General features: G+C 37.5%; 2 protein-coding genes and 1 pseudogene across 3 annotated transcripts; 1 reads left to right on the top strand and 2 right to left on the bottom strand.

The window, feature by feature from the left end:
- Positions 1-478: 478 nt before the first annotated feature.
- On the bottom strand, positions 479-4396 carry LOC129322404 (lysM domain receptor-like kinase 3; annotated as a pseudogene).
- Positions 4397-7900: 3504 nt separating this feature from the next.
- LOC129323015 (peroxidase 5-like) lies at positions 7901-9355 on the top strand. Its single transcript, XM_054969526.1, has 2 exons — positions 7901-8178; positions 8575-9355. Exon 2 carries the CDS (start codon positions 8615-8617, stop codon positions 9353-9355), a length of 741 nt encoding a protein of 246 aa, XP_054825501.1. The 5' UTR covers positions 7901-8178; positions 8575-8614.
- A 76-nt stretch (positions 9356-9431) lies between these two features.
- On the bottom strand, positions 9432-14028 carry LOC129323014 (protein POOR HOMOLOGOUS SYNAPSIS 1-like). 2 transcript variants are annotated; one of them, XM_054969524.1, is made up of 8 exons: positions 13688-14027; positions 12690-12806; positions 12101-12166; positions 11880-11983; positions 11423-11622; positions 11292-11338; positions 11068-11095; positions 9432-9850 (listed from the first exon to the last, which is right to left on the bottom strand). In XM_054969524.1, the coding sequence occupies exons 1-8, from the start codon at positions 13958-13960 to the stop codon at positions 9792-9794; spliced, it is 894 nt and encodes a 297-aa protein (XP_054825499.1). In that variant the 5' UTR covers positions 13961-14027; the 3' UTR covers positions 9432-9791. The 2 variants fall into 2 exon arrangements, with proteins under 2 accessions (XP_054825499.1, XP_054825500.1); XM_054969525.1 differs by lacking the exon at positions 11068-11095 and having other exon boundaries at positions 13688-14028.
- Positions 14029-19720: the final 5692 nt, after the last annotated feature.

The raw sequence follows: 19720 nt of genomic DNA, 5'->3' as shown, positions 1-19720 counted from the left end.
GAAGGTTAAAGTTAAAAGTGTTTTAAATATTATTACTTCGATCATTATCTTTATCTTGTCTTGTCTTCTATTTCGTTTCTCCCTTGGTTTGTGTCCTAAGTTCTGTTTTGAACTATCATGGTCCTACTCGTGCCCCCATTTCAAATCATCTTTCTTCTTCTTCTTTTTCAATCCCGACTCAAAAAAATACTGAGCCTGAATGGGTAACCCAAAGTTCCCAACCCTTATTGATAGCTCTACTACATTCAAATTCCAGATCTTATTTAAAAGGTAAGAAACTAGTCATTTGACCCAATATATGTTATAAATATGATATATATATTGCATGAGCTCAACATAATTACAAGAGTTTACTTGAGCGTCTCTATTCTGTCTAGGTATATACAAGCGGGCAGGGTATATAGACACAGAAAGGATTGGTTTCAAGAGTGACGGAAGCATGCATATTAATTAGCAAAGAGAAAGAAAAGTGCTCATGTTATTGCTTTAATTTCTCTTCAATGTTCATCCAGCTTCCGTCCCACTCCATTGATGACATCACAAACTGTGACAGTGCCCCCACCCCTCCCTCATTTCTGGCCTCTCCGCTGGATCTTCCCTTAAGCATCTCTCGGCTAACTCTACACATCTGAAACAGAATATATCATATATGAAGAGGATCACTTTGTTTTTTTGTCATGGCGTAGTGATCATCATTAATGTTTTTTCATGCAGATAAGACAAACTAAAGCAGCCTTATTGCTTGGAGAAAATTAATCAAGTTGTTGCATGCAAGTTGGCCTAAATATTATATTATCTAACCATAATAAGAATAAAAAAAATAAACAAATGAATAAACTGAGGAACCTTGAATACATCCTCCAGAGGATAGCCACCTTGGAGATTCGATCTATGACATTTTCTAAAGTAGCCTTAGGGTCATTGTCTTCGAATATTTCATTAACCTGAAAGTGATTAAAACAAAACTTAGTAAAAGCCGGGTGGGGAAAACACCCACACCCACACACTGACGCGCACACACACAAAAGGAATATGTCAACTTTAGAAAAGTGAAAAATATGTTTTGTTTTCCTTATCTTTCTCATTTCTATTATTAATCAAAGAAGAGTCTGGCTTACAACTGTAATAAGGGATTTCATTTTGCTGGCTTCTAGACTGTCACGAAACAGAGCACGTTTCCCTGTTACCAGCTCGGATAGAACCACTCCAAATGCAAACACACATCAGTTTTGGTGTCAGTTGAAGCTCCTTCACAATCTTCAAACACAATATTTAAGAAAATTAGAACTAATTAAAATCAACCCGTTTTTTGTGCTGAACATGATTATTCAGAGAGCTTGACAACATAAAAATTGTGATTTTTTTGTTTTCAATCTTGGTTCTCAGTGAATATAGAAGCAGATGTAATATATAGCCTACTCTGGTGGAAGGTAGCCAGGTGTTCCAACAAGCCTTGTTGCTATGTTAGTATCCCGGAATATGTCAACTTTAGAAAAGTGAAAAATATGTTTTGTTTCCTTATCTTTCTCATTTCTATTATTAATCAAAGAAGAGTCTGGCTTACAACTGTAATAAGGGATTTCATTTTGCTGGCTTCTAGACTGTCACGAAACAGAGCACGTTTCCCTGTTACCAGCTCGGATAGAACCACTCCAAATGCAAACACATCAGTTTTTGGTGTCAGTTGAAGCTCCTTCACAGATCTTCAAACACAATATTTAAGAAAATTAGAACTAATTAAAATCAACCCGTTTTTGTGCTGAACATGATTATTCAGAGAGCTTGACAACATAAAAATTGTGATTTTTTTTGTTTTCAATCTTTGGTTCTCAGTGAATATAGAAGCAGATGTAATATATAGCCTACTCTGGTGGAAGGTAGCCAGGTGTTCCAACAAGCCTTGTTGCTATGTTAGTATCCTCGCCATTTGTTCGTTCTACCAGCTTTGCAAGTCCAAAATCTGCCACCTGTTAATTAACAAACTCAAGATGATTATTGATATGAACTATGAAGTACACACACTGATACACACACACAAATGATGTGATGTTATTTTCACATCATCAAGTTTCCTATCAGAAGAAGAACCAAGGGTGGTAGTTTAAGCTTTGCATGTAAAGTTATAAGAGCTAAAGTCAACAAAACATGTGCTTCAGGCTCAGACTTCAGTGATAAGCAGTACCTTTGCTCTGTACTTCTCATCAAGAAGGATATTGCCAGTCTTTACATCACGATGAACATATCGTGCTTTGGTATAATCATGTATGTATTCAAGACCTTTTGCAGCATCTAGGGCGATCTGAACTCTAGCATTCCAAGAAAGAGGCTGATAACCTGTTTCAAAACCACCTTCTCTTTGATTAGTTAATATAGTGCATCTGCACTAGTAGTGGAAGGATCTAATGCTCTGTAACACTTCAATGTATAATGTTAATAAATTTATTGCATTCTCTATATCAGACCTCTTAGTAATGGATTATGAAGATGATCACTGAGAGATCCATTCGGAACATATTCATAGACCAAATAGAGGTGGTCTTGTCCACTGGCATATCCTAACAACTCTACCTGCAACAGTAATTATATCTGTAAATTTATCAATCAAAATGTCTTTAAGACTTTATTTAAGATCATGTCATTGGATATATATATATATATATCACTTACAATGTTGATATGATGGATCTTGCATAAGATATTGAGTTCTGCATAGAACTCTTTTGATTTATTAGACCTCATCTTCTTTATTGCAACCTCCTGAAAAGCAAAATCAGCTGGTTTTTATACGCAATAAGATTCTTTAACAAGTAATATTAGCAACATAGAAGTTAATATCCTGTAAGATTCTTTCAATTGGCGTTATGTAATCTGAAAATATTTTCAAGTGGGAGTTTCTATCTTTCACTTAGAGAACTTGAGTGCAAACACTTAAATTAAATTACTTGATTCAAATCTCTTGTCTTTTGCATACCTTCTCGCCCATGACACCAAAATACACACTTCCATATCCACCAACTCCAATTTTTCTGGTTTCATCGAAGTCATCGGTAGCCTCTTCAATCTCCTCGAGACTAAATATTACTGTTTTTTCTGATTCAAATGGTGTCGCATCTGTACTAGTAATTAAATGCCGTAATATGAATTAGCAAATGATCTATCTTACATCCTTTGTGGGCTATTACTGAGAAATTGTACGGCATAAATAGCAACTTATGTTACCTTTCACAACTTTTGTATGAAGAGGGTCTGAAAGAGTTCTAATGGAAACTGATCTTTCGGATGATCCTTTGCTCTTTTTGCTCTTAATGATGAGAATAAGCGTTGTGGACAACGAAAGCAATGCCAACTGCTAGTATCCCAACGACTATTGTAAAATTGGTGATCCTTTTTCCTGCCCAGGGGAAAAATCAAATCAAGGACATTCAACCTCCTTTTGATTGCTTGCAAATAATACAAACATCAATGGGCTGAAGATTAAGGGTGTATAAAAGAGGCTAGTTAATTAAGTTGAAAATTTCTATTAGACTCCACAATTAAATTTAAGAAACTAATTTGATCAAACAAAAAAGAGGTTTCCATGTCCTTCCTTTACTATAACCGCAAATCTATATCCACCAAATAAATAAATAAATAAATAAACCAACTTCAGAAGAGCACGAGTGACATTGAATGTATATCAGACTCAAATATAATGCAATGATACAGTTTGATCGTGGCGGCCAAGAAAAAAATACCTTTATTATCAACATTACTATCATCAAGCGATGGAATGCCATTTAACTCACTGGGAATAAATGGAACCCATCCGACATCTATAAACGATGGGTTTGGATTTAAGATCCTGTTCAAGTTCTTCATGTTATCAACCGTAGAATCGAGCAGACTAGCAATCGTGAAGGGTGTTTCATTCTGCTGCACCGTATACGTCACGACAATCTGAGACTCACTCATTGAACACCCACAGAGAAGATATATCGTTAGAGTCTCATTTGTCTTCAAATTAGTATGATTTCCCAGAATCCATGCTTGCCCATTATAAACCAGATCAGAAATATTCTGCACTGTGTCATTAGGCTGCACTGGTCGTCTGATAAAAGTACCCACTAAGCTCACTGGTATTTAGACAAGTACAAGGTACACTAACGAGGTAATCATCCTGTTTACTGTCGGGACGCCTTACGGTTTTCAAATGGGATACGTTGATGGAGTAGTGTAATGCGATGTCTTCTTTGGTGAGGAGATTATTATTCTTGTTCACATGATATAATGAGGCATTGCACTGGGGGATAATAGTAGAGCAATTCAAGGGTTCTTTGTCAAAGACTTTGGTCTTAATCATGAACGAGTTTGCTAGAAGAGGAAGAAGCAGAGAAAGAAGGAGGTTACGTGAAGCCATAATGGAAGCTTTTGAAAAACTTTGGTGCTGAGAAGAAGAAAGGGTATAAAACTGAGGAGGTTTCAGACAAGAGCTTCGTGCTCGTCCGTTGTTGTCATGACTTGGCAAGTACTGATCATTCTTCGGAACGATTGATGATCTAGAATCTAGAATCTAGATTAATGAATAGAATATAATTTGCATGAACTGTGTTAAGTTAATTATAAGCTAGGGTTTTATAGGGTGGAGGGCTGTGCATGGCAAGTTACATATTACTGCTCGAAGTTTACGTTCTGAGTTATCTATGTTGTCTCTCAGCAATATTAACAAATGTCAAGATTAGTGATCTTTCATTGGGTGGCATTGTTGCCGCCGGCAATACATGCCAAATTCACACCTAGTTGGAACAAGAACCTATCATATTAATTGATAAAGATATATACATAGTTCTACCAGCAATCTCGTTTCGCACATTATAATTAGCTTTTGGAAAAGTAAAAACTGACCAAGACCTGTATGAAATATACTCCATCGAGCAGTTGAAACATGCAGTTACTGTATGATCAGTTTTGAAAGGTATTAATTCGAACGAATGTAAAGTTGGCCAACGTAGAAATAGTTAAGAATTAATAATTAATAAATCAGTAAAAGTATATAGTCCATGAAAAACTAGTAGGTATAATGCAACACAGTAATACAAGTCTTTACAATTAAAAATTGATAGTAAATAATTTAAGAGTTATAACCAGGCGGTGTCAAGAGATTTTGAGGCTTAAAGGTAAAAGGGCGTAACATATATATAATAAGTTATCAATACTTATATTACTTTTTAACTTTTCTTTTTTTCTTTAATTTTTCAGATTAATACTTTCTATTTGACATCTTTTATCACTAGAAATTAAAAAAAAAAACACAATACACATAGTATTTTGAACAAACACACCTGATTGCAGCAAAAAAGGTCCTGTGAATGTGATGAGCCTTTGAATGAAGTTGCGTGAGATTTAAAAGCTGACCTATTTTGAATGTTTGTTAAGCCAAGAGTTTTCTAGAATAGAAAGACGGGAAGAGAGCATGATTTCTTTAGGTTTTAGAATGGAAGCAAAAAAAGAGAAAAAATGGAAGAGTTGAGATGAAAAGTGAGAGAAAGTTAGAAATGATGATGCTAGAATTGTAGAAAGAGAATGAATAATAATTAATGATTAGATTAAGGCTAACCCAATAATTAAATATTATTTTGGAATGTGGAAAGTTTTTTAATGGGAGAAAAATTGGGGCTTTATTTTTTTAATTTGATATTTATTACATAATAGGACAAATATATCTCTTCATCTCCTCATACTACTACTACTATAAAGGCACTCATGACCTTTTTTTGGGGCTCTAGGCAAGCGTCTTACTTGCCTATGGGTTCCCACGGCCCTCGTTGTAACATGGTTAGTCTCCGATAAACTATGATCCTACTTCGATGCTGTGTGAAGATCGCTCATCAGACGCCCACAACACAAAGGATAAAGGAATATAACCATTGATTTAATCAAATGATCTTTATGTTTTCTTTTCTTTTTTTGATAAAATCTTTATGTTTTCTTTTATTTCAAAAGAGAATATTCAAGTCCGATCGAGAATAGAGAAATTAAAGAGACAGAGAGTAGGAAAAACCAATTTGGATGGGGATCTAAGCAACGATGTTTTTGCGAATAAATTAAAGAAGATTCTCATTTCTCAATCAGGTTTCATATATTGGGACGACAAAGATGTGTGTCAGCCTCGTGGCCAGCTTCTTATTATTTTAAATTTAAACTTTAAATGCTCGTTTTAGTTTTTTTGCAAGTAGAAAACGTTACCCTATTTCTTTGTGACTATATATGATCACTGACAAATTAAATTCCCATTAGTTTCTCGGTCAACTCTCAGAGGGTACGTACTCATGTGTACATATGTAACTTTATTTATTTATTTTTCCTTTTTTTGCTTATTGAATGGCCTGTACATGTAATTTTTATTCAACATGGATGCGCGGGCGCACATACATACATACATATATAACGTGCCTGGATTAGGCTTTTTGGTGCCATTGGTTAAATTACCAGAGTTTAAATGTCTTTGGTATTTTACAGCTATAGGTGGGTGTATCTCTTCTCTGTTGCTGTACATGTTTTCAATTTAATTAAGATTCCATTAATGAAAACCGAAAAACAGCTTGTGGACAAATTTTATTTTGATGTCACTGCACTGGGAATTAGCTGTGTATTTTTTTTTAAATCACCATAACATGTGCGAACATCGTGTTTTGGGACCAGGTTGTCGATGCCCTGGCTGGACTATGTTTTTCTCGTCTGTTTTCCAAAGCTTCTTTTATTTGTTGTCCCTGATCAAATACATACACTTGTTTTTTTTTAATATAAGGCCACAGAAAAAATTGTGCAAGAGATCAAAATCAGATTATGTCGTAAGTTATAAAGCTTTTACATTCAATGGTGGGCTATTATAGAAAGTAGTATCAAAATGATCCTCTTAAGCCATATAAGTTAGACAGTTGGCACAACGGTTGGCTTTTCTATAGATATGGTCAAAAGAGATTTCTCAATTTCTTATAAAGATGCTTCGAATGTTCTTTAAAATTTGTGCAAGAGGGTGGTTTTGCTTGAAATTAGTTTCAATGAGAGAGAGAGTTTTCATAAAATCGGAGCAAACATTCACTTTGATAATCTCAATATTTCAGCTTATGTCACACTCGTTCTTATGTTTGTGTGTGTGTGAGTGTGTGTGAGAGGGATAGAGGATCTTTTAAGGAAGCGTGAGGATCGAAGGACGTTCATTCGGTGGTTGTTATTATTTTAATTTTTAAGACCGACCGGAAATAATACTGTTGAAATTTTAGGTAATTAGATAAATATAAAAAGTCTCATAGTTACATTTAACATGCACTACCACTTAGGTCTAACGGCCACAAACTTCACAAAAAGTCAAAAAACGAAATGAAGGCAATAACCTTTTGTGCATTGAGTTATATGAAGATATCATTTCACGTTTATTGGAGAGGATATCCACCAGATTTTGTTTTTTCCTAACATTTTGCACACTGGGGTGCCGTACAATTAGTTTATTTTATTTTTGTATTGGCCTTCTCTTCTTCTCCGATATCCTTCCCAAAAAAAAAAAAAAAAACCCAAATATTAGCCATTTCTAAAATTTTGTTCCACGTGAGCTTTAGTACTTGTGGAAGTTCCTGGACAAGAGCAAACATAGCTAGGTTACTGGCAACGTACACTCATGCAAAAATTTACTTTAGCTCTGACCCAGTCACCCACCCTCAACTTTTCTTTTCCACCTACCGTAAAAATAGAAAATAAATAAATAATAATTAAATTAATATAAAAAAATTAACAGTCCTCCCAAAAAAAAGATCTGGAGAACAAACAAAGCCTCTTCTTCTGCCATGGCCACCAATATTAGAGGTACACTTATATCACAACTTCTACATATGATGAAGATATAACTTAGACATTGAAATATTGGAGATGGTGACATGCTTTGTTACTGCGGCCTTTGTTTTATTCAACATGGTGGTCGTAGTCATGGTGGTTCCTTCATGCGAGCAAGATCAGTCTGCAGAGAAAAAGCCGATGAGGCGAGGGATTTGCAAAAATAACCACACAGTACTTAAGGAAAGGTACGACAGGAATCGTTGCCCATATGCTGAGAAAATTGTGGCTGATCATGTCAAGGATCTTTTCGCCAATGACCCTATCGTAGTTGCCAACTTCATTCGCAACCTCTTCCATGACTGCTTCGTTAATGTAAGCTTCCTTCCCAAACAATTCAACATTCATGGATATATAGTAGACACCCACATGAATTAAGAGAAATCTGGGCACAACACAACATTTTTTAGAAATATATTTTGTTCACTTAAGAAACAATAATACTTTCTGATGGACTTGAACATTCTTACTACTGCATCATTTTTTTCAAAAAAAAAAATGAGTTCGTTAAAGATCAGATATGTACACTCTCTACTCTCTTTGTATTAGAATAATTTGGAGAAATATACTGCCCCTCTTCAATCATAAGAACTACTCAAACTAAAGTTATCGTGTTTAACCAAAACGTAAACCCTTTGGCATTGTGGATGGACTTGAATCTTCTTGCTGCATCATTTTCTGAGAAAATGAGTTAAACGCCCTCTCTTACAGGAATGCGATGCGTCGCTTTTGTTAGACTCGACGGAGAGTAATGGATAAGGTACAGAAAAGTTCTAAAACAAACGGAGAGCTCTTGCAAGGCGTGGGATACATTGACGACATCAAAGTGAAGCTGGAGGCAGCTTGTCCTCTGACAGTGTCATGTGCTGACATACTCTCATTCGCCGCCATGGAAGCCATGACACTTCTCGGAGGACCTCGATGTCCGTATCTCGGAGGCCGCCGCGACGGAATGGTGTCGCTTGCTTCTCAAGTAGACATAGACCGAAACATTCCTCTCCCAGAATGGACCGTCGACCAAATCATCCAACTCTCCCATAAGAAAGGGTTCAGCGTGGAGAACATGGTGGTTCTCAGTGGCGACCACTCTGCTGGTGTGGCTCACTGTAGTGTCTTCAAGGACAGGATAGTTGGGTACGGTGGGTCGCCGAAACCTAACGTGCCAAACCAGCTGGTGACAGGGCCGGCTATGAAGCGTAAGCCACCGGGGACGACGGAGGCGAGGGCATATCCGACGGTGAGCTTTGAAGAGACACCGACGGTACTTGATAATATGTTCTTTAGGAATCTGGTGGAACAAAAGAAGGCGTTGCTGGCATCGGATCAGAATTTGCTTAACGATCCAAGAACTTCTCCTTACGTGCATCAGTTCGCCGGAGATGAACAGTTGTTTAAGAACAAGTTTGCCGACGCGTTGGTTCGGATGTCTTCTTTAGATGTGCTTATTGGGAAGAGTGGGGAGATTAGAAGGACTTGTAAGTTAACAAATTAGTTTATGTTGTCTGGGGATCGTCCGCTGGGGTTGCAGTTATTTTAGAGCCGTTAAAAAAATATTGTAATTTCGAAGTCGGATCAATCATACATTTCCTTCTAACCAAAAAATGCAAATCATAACATTGCCCTTCCTTAAAAAAAAAAAAAAAAAAAAAACTACATTTGCTATTTGCTGGATCACCCTTTATCAGAAGCTGAGATGCCATTAAACCTCAGATTAGCGAGTCAAGCAACTTGGTTATGTGTCTAGTGCTGTTTATAGGAATCAAGACAGATGAGAGGATAAAGTAGAAGCACATTTTTGTCCTTTCATCTTTCTTGTGAACGGATAGAAGCTCCCTTTTACATTGGATAGAATGTAAAAGCCGCCGTGCTTCAGGTAACAGCGAGATGCCAAACTGCCACGGGTTCATTCTGAAAGCCACGGATAATAACTACAGCGACATATCACCTCCTATTTCGTTCATAACTTTCTCCACCTTAGACAAAATATCTATCAACAGCAAAACCGTGCATCAAAAACGTCTCAAGAAAACGACAGAACGCGTGATGTTAACAAATGAATATGTCAGAAAATAAGGCAACAAACACGCTGAAGTTCAAGCCTTGAATCTGCAGAAAGAGCATAGTGATTGATGCTAGAGAATAAGATTATGGGTAATATGAAATATTGAAATTACCCGTAAGAAAAAGGAACATGAGTACTTCTTCACTTAACTAACCACCTTATGTGTTGAAAAAGTGAAAGGATTGACCAAAGAAAATAACCGGAGTTTACATTTGTAAGCGAAATAAGCATTACGCGAGAGAGAGTCAGAGTTAGGGGTGTTCACGGGACGGGACGGAACCGGAACACCCCCGTCCCGTGCCCCGTCCCGAAAAAAAGATCGGGACTGAATTTTGGTCCCGTGTCCCGTCCCGTCCCAAAAGTCGACCCGTCCCATTAAAAGTCGGGACGGGACCGGGACAAGATCGGGACGTCCCGCCGTCTCGATAAATGAAATAATATCGAAAAAAGATTTGGATAATAATATTCGTTAAAATTTTAAATTATATAATTTATTAAGTTTAAAATCAAAATAACACAAGTACATAAATAACAATAATTTAAAATCAATTATTAAATTATATTAATCACAACTACATATTATAATAAAAAATACAAGTAATCTTTATGCTATAAGATTAGCAACAACAGGCAAGTCAAACACAACATCAAATAATTGTTCTTCTACTTTAGTGAAAATGTACTAAGCTAATTACTCTTCTAAAAATAAGCAAGAAATATGTTATAAATAAAAGTTATTAAATAGATAGATATAAGAATAAATTATATTAATATAATTAATATATTATAAAAAAGATATCACCATGTTTACTCCATGCCATTAAAATTATCAATATAAAAACACTTTAGTTTTAAATAAGAATTGTAAGTATTAAAATTATAATTGATATAATTAATATAAGTATAAATTATATTAATATAATTAATATATTTAAAATAAAAATAATATATATAATATTTGGGACGGGACGGGACGTCCTGATGGTAATCCCGTGTCCCGTCCCATCCCGAACCCCTTTCCTGTCCCGTCCCAGTTATTTTCGGGCCGGGACAAGACCCGTCCCGATATGATCGGGATGATATCAGGCCAATCGGGATGAGTCCAGATTGAACACCCCTAGTCAGAGTAGTAGTTATTATACCTTGGAAGAAAGAGTCTTCCATGTACTTCTGCAACAAAAGAAGACAAGTAAATATATTAATGGTAGAGTACTATTTATAATAGCAGAACAAATTTAAAAGGAGAATAGTTGTTCCAAAGCATTCTCGTCAGGGAAAGCCTATGCTGACGACCAGCTCTGTATCAACACAGGTAATAGAATTTTGCCAGTATCAGTACTTTAAGGGTAAAATTCTAGATATGTACCACAATCTGGGACTTGATATCAATCTCCTTGGAAACATTTTGTCGAGCTGCAACACAAAATTTTAATCAAATAAGACTGATTGTAGTGGGAAATCAGAACCAATCTTGATGTCACCAAAGAAATATCATACCCTGGCTGATCTCAGAGCAATCCATTAGTAATGATGTGAAACTGGGAGGCAAGGCAGGGTATACGCCTTCAAAATTGTGACCAGCAGTGGTTTCCTTTTCTTGGGTACCTGAATACCGGTTACCTTCATTGTTGGAACTTGGGGGCATTTTCGGAATATAAGTGTCAAAAGGTGTTATGGTGCTAAGTTCCTCACCAGCTCTACACATAAGGGAAGCATCAGTATATATTCTCAACAGAAACTCTGCATAATTTGAAATGAACATACACAACTTCTGGAAAGAGGAGAAAAAGGAAATAAATAACAAGGAGAGAACTCGGGACATTCATCAAAGCCAGCGAAGTAAAAGAAATGCGAAAATTGACACATTAACATCATTGACAGTGCATGAAGATGTAATTACTCAAACTTCTATAGTCATCCCGTTACAACCTACAGCAGTCATTGAACTTCTCACCGGTGGGAGTGCTTGTTTGATGACATAAACTCTGATTGCGATGAAATTTCAGATCCAAAGTCAGTATTGGGAGTTTCTGGTCCCTTCTTATCTTCCAGGATCCCCTAAAATAAAATAAGTAAACAAACACACTTCAGGAAAGCAAAGATGGCATTACAAACCATGCCCCTCGTTTCATGTACCGGTCAAGCATCTATTATGATTCACAATAGTGGCTTCACCTTCAAAGTATCTATAAATGACTGTGCATCATAGAATGATGGAAACCTCATGCCGAACTTCTGGATCTGCCAAAGAGCAAAATAACTGTCTGAAGAGCCTTTTCTATTACTGCAAAACAAGGTGTATCATAACTAGGACTTCAGGTGAGTTATGTGCATAGCCAGATTTTCTTGGTATTCTAGTGAAAGCAGTCCAGTTATAACCTTGCAGCAATGCAAAAATTATCAGCAACCTACAGCATTTATCTATCATTTGCAAAACTAAAAAACTTCGTATTTAGTATTTGCAAATGCCTGTGTAGGCAGCAAGAATTTCAATTTATACATCATTTTTTTATTCAATGATAACGCCCTTAATCTTGACAATGTAAACAATATTCATGTAGCTAGAAGACACGACAAGAAAGACAACTACTTTTTTTTTCCGCCAAAAAAGAAGAAGAAGAAGAAGAGAGACAACTATTTCGTTCTCTCTCTTTCTCATTTATAGCATCTGAGAAATGGGAAGAACCTGCACTGATTACTTAAGGTCGTGCTTTGTAAAGTTAACAAAGGGAGGGATATGAGATAAGTAAAATGGTCAACTTGCCTCCCCCACGGAATCTCTGTAGCTGACTAGTACAGTTTTGATGCCCCTAGCAGGAAATCCAGATGCACATGACACCTGGGGCCAGGAAAAATGCAGCTTGGAAACGTAGTGCTCCTCCTGTCAAACATTACACAATAATTCTCCATTGAATGATGTGCTACTAAGGAAAGAATCAACTGGCAGTGGCTCACTAAGACCAAGCCATATAATGTTCTAAACAGGAGCAGCTCTATTTATATGCATTGCTGCTGCGTGCACATAATGAATAAAAGTGCGTCCATTAACATGCAGAACAAAGTGTATTTAGTATAAATATATTTTTCGTCAGATAGGCTAAAAAGAGATCTCTCTTATCAAGCACATTTTGAGAGATAATCGAAAACTAAAGCTGAATTTAGGCATGAAGGTTAGTTGGAATTTTAAACAAATGCTCCGCCAGAAAAGATAAGAAGAGGACAAATAAAAAAATTGAAGAGAATTTCCATTGACGAGGAACATTATCCCAATCTCAGCCTAACGGAAGTACCGGTACTTGAACAGGGAAAAAGTATTAAACATTACATTGTTCTTCAAACTGTATTAAATATGTATATATTGTATAGGCCTATTTGATCGAAGCATGTTTTATAGGGCCGTGTCCTGTCACTTAGCCGTACATATATTTCTAAAGCTCAAGTCTCAACGTCTTTTATATGCAATCAAATCTTTTATAACACAATCGGATGAACTTTTGCAAGCAATCTAAAACATCATTATCACAGTCCTTAAACTACATAATGGCGATTTGACATATTTCAAAATCTTCTGCCATGAACGCCCTACCAAAATCTGCAACCATTAAAATGACATTGATGTTCTTTGAATCTTAATCAACGTATTTCTTACTAACTAGAAAGAGCAATCGTTCGAGAACCAGGAAGTAAACAAATATCAACACTCACAAATCAGAGCAAGTAACATGAGAAGCGTCTAACACTGCCGAAGAATTAAGGACTTACGAGTACTTCGTCGTTGAAGTAGATGGTGATGATCACATCGGAGTTAGAATAGTCGTTGATGAGCCGGCAAAAAGCAATGGAAGGGGACGAGATCCAACTGCCTCCGGGACGACGATTCCTGAGGCAAGTAGGCAGAGGAACAGGATCCGAGCAAGAGATGGTGATTGAGGGATAGGCGAAGAAACGAGCGAAGTTGATCTCCCACTCATATCTGACAGTCTTCATCGGGTTCTCACTGCCATTGCCTGATATCAGAGCGAGCGAACCAGCCATTTGTTCTTGGCTCGCCTTTCAGAACTTTGAATTTAGGTGCGAAAAGAATGAAGAACACTCTTGTTTATATACGAAGCCCCCGGCTGCTAACCCGAACAGCGTGATCTTGTTTGCGGCTTTCGTAAGCTGTAAGGCTCTTTCTCTCTCTGTTTTTTTTTTTTTTTTTGCTTAGGTACAAATTAATAAACTGAAAAATTTGTTTTCCATTTTGATATTGATATTAACTATTATTTCTCGATCTTTGTTTTATTTAATATTATTTCACTTATAATTAATTTTATTTGAGAATTTGATAACAAATCTTTATGTTGTCATCTGTGAATCAAAATTTATAAAGGCAAACAAGAATTTAGAATGAACAAATTATGGTGTTGATAATTGTGCTTCATCGTGATAGAAGACAAGCATATTTGTTGCTGGATTTTATGGGGGACAGGGGGAGGCATAGCTTTAAATAGTCGGCTTTTGTGGCCACTACAGCAATTAGATGATCCATCTAAATAGTACTCTTTTTTATTTTAAATTATAAAATATTTTTAAGTAAAATTTTACATATCAATAAATTTTATTAAATACACTTAACAATTTTATTTTTTTAAAATAAAAATATAAAATCTTAAAAATATTCATAATTTTAATATATTAAAAAGAAAAAAATAAAAATTAATTATAGAAAGAGAAAAGGTAAATTTAAAATTGATACATTAAATAAAACCTTAATATATTCAAAATGTCTTATATTTTAAGATGGATAAACTTTTTTGAAAGTATTTTATAATTTGGTATAAAGAAATTTTAATTCAAATTTGGAATTTAGGGCCGATACTACAAGCTACTAACTCAAGTTGGAGTACATATAAGAGATTGGATACAGATTTGGCTTTGGAAGCTGATATTGCATGCAAACGGGAAGGATTGCGATTTGTACTTACCTTTTTCTATATTAGATGCAATTTTTTTTTAAAAAAAATTCAGCCAAGTGAAGCAATTGTGCATGAAACGGAAAGAGCAGAATGAAATAGAAAGAGCAGAAACGAGCTGAAACAGAAGGCACACACATAATGAAGCAGAAAACGAGAGACACACATAATGGAGCATCATAAACTCTTTATAACCGCCCCTTAATTTTTGTAACCCCCCTTTAAATTTGTATGGCTCAGTTTCACGAATTCTAGGATTATAAATAGGACCTTGAGACTTGTGAAAGAGGCAGACTTCAGAGAATAAGAATTGCTTGTTGTTCATTCGGTTTCTGTGCCATTTTGGTATCAGAGCTGGTCCAGAGAGCGAGAGAGTGAGTTACAGTTGAGAAAGTACGCCGGAAAGAAGAGAGATTCAGAGGAGGAGTCCCTGACGTCTTCGCGTTTTACAAACCAGGCATTTTCTCAGAAAACTAACATCACCATCGTGCTCAGGAGGTCCGAAAATGTGGAACAAGAGGTTCCTCGTTACCGAAAACAGCCGCACGCACCGCCACGCACTACTGTCTTAAGACCACACGCCTCGCCGTCGGTCCACGCGCCTTCATGCGCCATCCGAAGGTTGAAGACGCTGACGTCATCTGCCACGTCATCATTCTGACCGGTCAATGACAGGTCAGCCCAGTAGTTTTTCGCCACGTGTCACAATCGCCACGTCACTGTACCCAGTCAGCCAACTTTTCAGAAATTACAGTTACGCCCCAAATCTTTCAGTAATTCCAATTTTACCCCTATTTTTTATGAAATTTCATATTGACCCCCAATTTTTTTGAAATTCCATTTTAACCCCTAAACTTTTCTAAAATTACACTTTTACCCCTTGATTTTACCTGAATTTCATTTTAACCCCTATATTTTTCATAAATTTCAATTTGACCCATTATTCTTCTAGAATCGCTATTTTACCCCCTAGACAGTCCAAAATCCCCATTTTGCCCTTAGCCTTTTGAAAAAAATCTCACTTTACCCCTATATCCTTCAACGTTTCCAATCGCACCCCAATTTTTATCCCTAGCCTTGACACTTATCCAAAATGCCTCCAAGACATAGACATGTGCACGAGGTTGAGATGGAAGAGTTGAGACGTAGGATATGAGAATTGGAAGCCACTGTAGCAAACTCTGTTAAACAACAATAGAGAAAACTTAGAGAGAGATTCGGGAAGCAGTAGTTCGTCATCTACTGACAACCGCCGCCGCCCACGACAACAACAATTTCGCCCTAATGATATCAAGGTTGACATTCCTGAATTCGAGGGAAGGCTCCAGCCAGACGAGTTTGTAGATTGACTGCAAACTGTTGAACGAGTATTTAAATACAAGGAGATTCCAGATGCGCAGAAAGTCAAAATTGTCACCCTCAAACTCAAGAAACATGCTTCTATTTGGTGGGAAAACCTCAGACGGAAGCGAGAACGTGAGGGAAAGCGCAAGATTGAAACCTGGGAGAAAATGAAACGCCAGCTCACCAGGAAATTTTTACCAGATCATTACCACCAGGATAATTTTATCCAGTTGCAAAATCTTCGACAGAGATCTTTATCTGTAGAAGAATATACTAGAGAGTTTGAACAACTCATGATGAAGTGTGATATTCAGGAGAAGGAGGAGCAAACAATAGCCCGGTACCTTGCAGGCTTAAACACAGATATCAGTCGTCCAGTCCAGCTTCAACAATATTGGACCTTGGATGATGTCATCCGTCTAGCCATGCGTGTTGAGAAGCAGATGCCCAAGAGATCCACTTTCCAACCTTCATCCTCTAGGAGTTATCCAGAAGGCTGTAAAGCAGAATTTCAGTAGACCAACTCCTCAAGCAAGCCACAACCTACTGCTATGCGCAAACCACCATCCAATGCTGTCAAGGAATCTGGTTCTAAAGCAATCAAATGCTTTAAATACCAAGGATTTGGCCACATTAATGCAGACTGTCCTACACGAAGGGTTGTCACCATTGAGAAGGATCAGGGTATGAAGCACTAGAAGAAGATGAGGAGGACGATGAGTTCCACGGCACTGATCCCGTATATACGAGGAGGTCACACCTGCTGATCAAGGAGAAGCATTGGTGCTTAGACGAAGTCTGCATACAACAATAGTCAAAGAAGAACCTTGGCTACAATGCAACATTTTTCACACTCGTTGCACGGCCCAAGGAAAAGTTTGTAATGTTATCATTGACAATGAAAGCTGTGAAAATGTAGTATCTGACTACATGGTAGAGAAATTGAAGTTGCCAACACAAGATCATCCGCAACCTTACAAGCTTCACTGGCTCAACAAAGGGAATGAGGTAAAAGTTTCTAAACAATGCCTTATGACCTTTTCTATTGGGAATCGATATTGTGATGAAATTTTATGTGATGTTGTTCCCATGGATGCATGCCACCTTCTCTTGGGGAGGCCATGGCAATATGACTGACATGTTATGCATAACGGGCGAGCGAACACTTATTCTTTTACGAAAGATGGTGTCAAGTTTACACTAGCGCCTCTACCACCCAATGAGATTAGCCAATCTTCAAGGGAATCTAGTGTTTTTAAGCCGTTAGTGTCTTTGTTGACTAAGGAGGAATTCAAGGTGTCAAAATCCGAAGCCCAAATGATGAGCATTATTCTGGAGCTTGAGGTAAACGATGAGATAGCCAATCCACCTGGAGTCATTTTGTTATTGTCAGAATTTTCAGATGTAATATCCGATGAGATACTACCAGGGTTGCCTCCAATACGAGACATATAGCATGCCATTGACTTCGTTTCAGGAGCAGTCATTCCTAATAAGCCTGCTTATAGGATGAGTCCCTAGGAACATGCTGAAGTCCAACGACAAGTTGAAGAGTTGTTGAAGAAAGGATTAGTTCGAGAAAGTATCAGCCCTTGTGCTGTACCTGTTCTTCTAGTACCTAAGAAGGATGGAAGTTGGAGAATGTGCATTGACTGTCGAGCCGTCAACAAGATCACTATTAAGTATCGATTTCTGATACCTCAGCTTGATGATATGCTGGACCAATTGCATGGTGCCACTACTTTCTCCAAAATTGACCTTTGTAGTGGGTACCATCAAATCAGAATTCGGCCAGGAGATGAGTGGAAGACCGCTTTCAAGACCAGAGATGGCTTGTACGAGTGGAATGTGATGCCTTTTGGATTAACAAATGCCCCTAACACATTTATGCGCCTGATGAATCAAGTATTGAGACCCTTCATTGGTAAATTTGTTGTTGTGTACTTTGACGATATTCTTATTTACAGTAAGAATCAAGAGGAGCATTAGATCACTTGCGGCAAGTTTTGCAAGCCTTGCGTGAACAGAAGCTTTATGCAAATCTCAAGAAGTGTATCTTCCTCACTAACGAAGTTGTGTTCTTAGGTTCCATCATTACCGCGGAAGGTGTTCGCATTGATCCAAGCAAAGTTGCAGCCATTGACAGCTGGCCAATTCCAAAATCTATCCAGGAGGTTCGAAGCTTCCACGGATTAGCTTCTTTCTACAGGAGGTTCATCCATAATTTTAGCTCAATTGCCGTACCACTTACAGACTGCACCAAAGGAGAGAAGTTTTAGTGGACAGAGCAAGCTCAGAAAAGCTTTAAGGAGCTTAAGAAGAAGTTAACCGAAGCTCCAATCCTAGCTCTTCCTAATTTTGACCAAGTATTTGAAGTTAGCTGTGATGCTTCTAACACCGGCATTGGTGCTGTCTTAAGTCAGGAGGGCCATCCCATTGCCTTTTTTAGTGAGAAGCTCAATGATGCCAAGCTCAGATATTCTACCTATGACAAGAAATTCTATGCCATTGTCCGAGCTCTTCAATATTGGAGTCATTATCTCCTAAATAAGAGTTTATACTTTTTTCGGATCATGAGGCTCTCAAGTATTTGAATTCCCAGCAGAAGATCAGCCACAGACATGCTCGTTAGAGTAAACTCTTACAGTCTTATCCATTCCTTATCAAACATAAGGCTGGAACTCTGAATTCCGTAGCTAATGCCCTTAGTCGTCGCCATGTGCTACTTACAACACTGCAAACCAAGGTTGTTGGATTTGACCTTATCAAAGAGTTGTATCAGGATGATCCTGATTTCCAAGGAGTGTGGGAAGCAACCGTAAATCAACCTTTCCACCAATTTTACAGGCATGATGGTTTTTTATTTCGAGGTAAAACCCTCTGTATTCCACAGGGTTCCTTAAGAGAAGCCATAATTTGGGAAGCACATGACGGTGGATTAGCTGGACATTTTAGACTGGATAAAACAGTTGATCTAGTAAAGGAGAACTTTTACTGGCCTTGACTTGAACGGGATGTCAACAGGCATATACAAAGATGCAGAATTTGTCACTTGGCTAAATCCAAGGGTCAGAATACCGGACTATACATGCCTCTGCCAATTCCAGAAGCACCGTGGGAAGATGTAACTATGGATTTTGTTCTAGGTTTACCACGGACTCAAAGGCAAAAAGATTCTATCATGGTAGTTGTGGATCGTTTCTAAAAAATGGCCCATTTCATCCCATGCCAGAAGACCAATGATGCTGTTCAAGTAGCAGACTTGTACTTTAAGGAGATTGTGCGTCTTTATGGCATTCCTAAAACTATCACTTCTGATCGTGATGTGAAGTTTCTTAGCCACTTTTGGTGGACGCTATGGAAGAAGATGGGAACTAAGCTCCAATTTAGCAGCGCTAGTCATCCCCAGACAGATGGTCAAACTGAAGCTATAAATAGAATTCTTGGTAATCTTCTTCGCAGTTTCGTGGGAAAGAATTTGAAGCAGTGGGATCTT

This window comes from Prosopis cineraria, unplaced genomic scaffold, assembly GCF_029017545.1.
Source record: "Prosopis cineraria cultivar Desert tree isolate PC_DT_omini unplaced genomic scaffold, ASM2901754v1 PC10, whole genome shotgun sequence".
NCBI classification, from domain to species: domain Eukaryota; kingdom Viridiplantae; phylum Streptophyta; class Magnoliopsida; order Fabales; family Fabaceae; genus Prosopis; species Prosopis cineraria.
The sequence above is the reverse complement of the archived record's forward strand: the minus strand, read 5'-3'. Positions and strand labels throughout refer to the sequence as shown.

Bases quoted from the DNA above. Each gene is read 5' to 3' on its own strand.
- LOC129323015 (XM_054969526.1), top strand. From the start codon at position 8,615: ATGGATAAGGTACAGAAAAGTTCTAAAACAAACGGAGAGCTCTTGCAA.
- LOC129323014 (XM_054969524.1), bottom strand. From the start codon at position 13,960: ATGGCTGGTTCGCTCGCTCTGATATCAGGCAATGGCAGTGAGAACCCG. The intron at 11,984-12,100 runs GTGAAGCCACTA...ATTTTATTTTAG, and splicing joins CATTTATAGATACTTTGAAG to GGGATCCTGGAAGATAAGAA. The intron at 11,623-11,879 runs GTGAGAAGTTCA...CCTTATGTGTAG, and splicing joins TCAAACAAGCACTCCCACCG to AGCTGGTGAGGAACTTAGCA.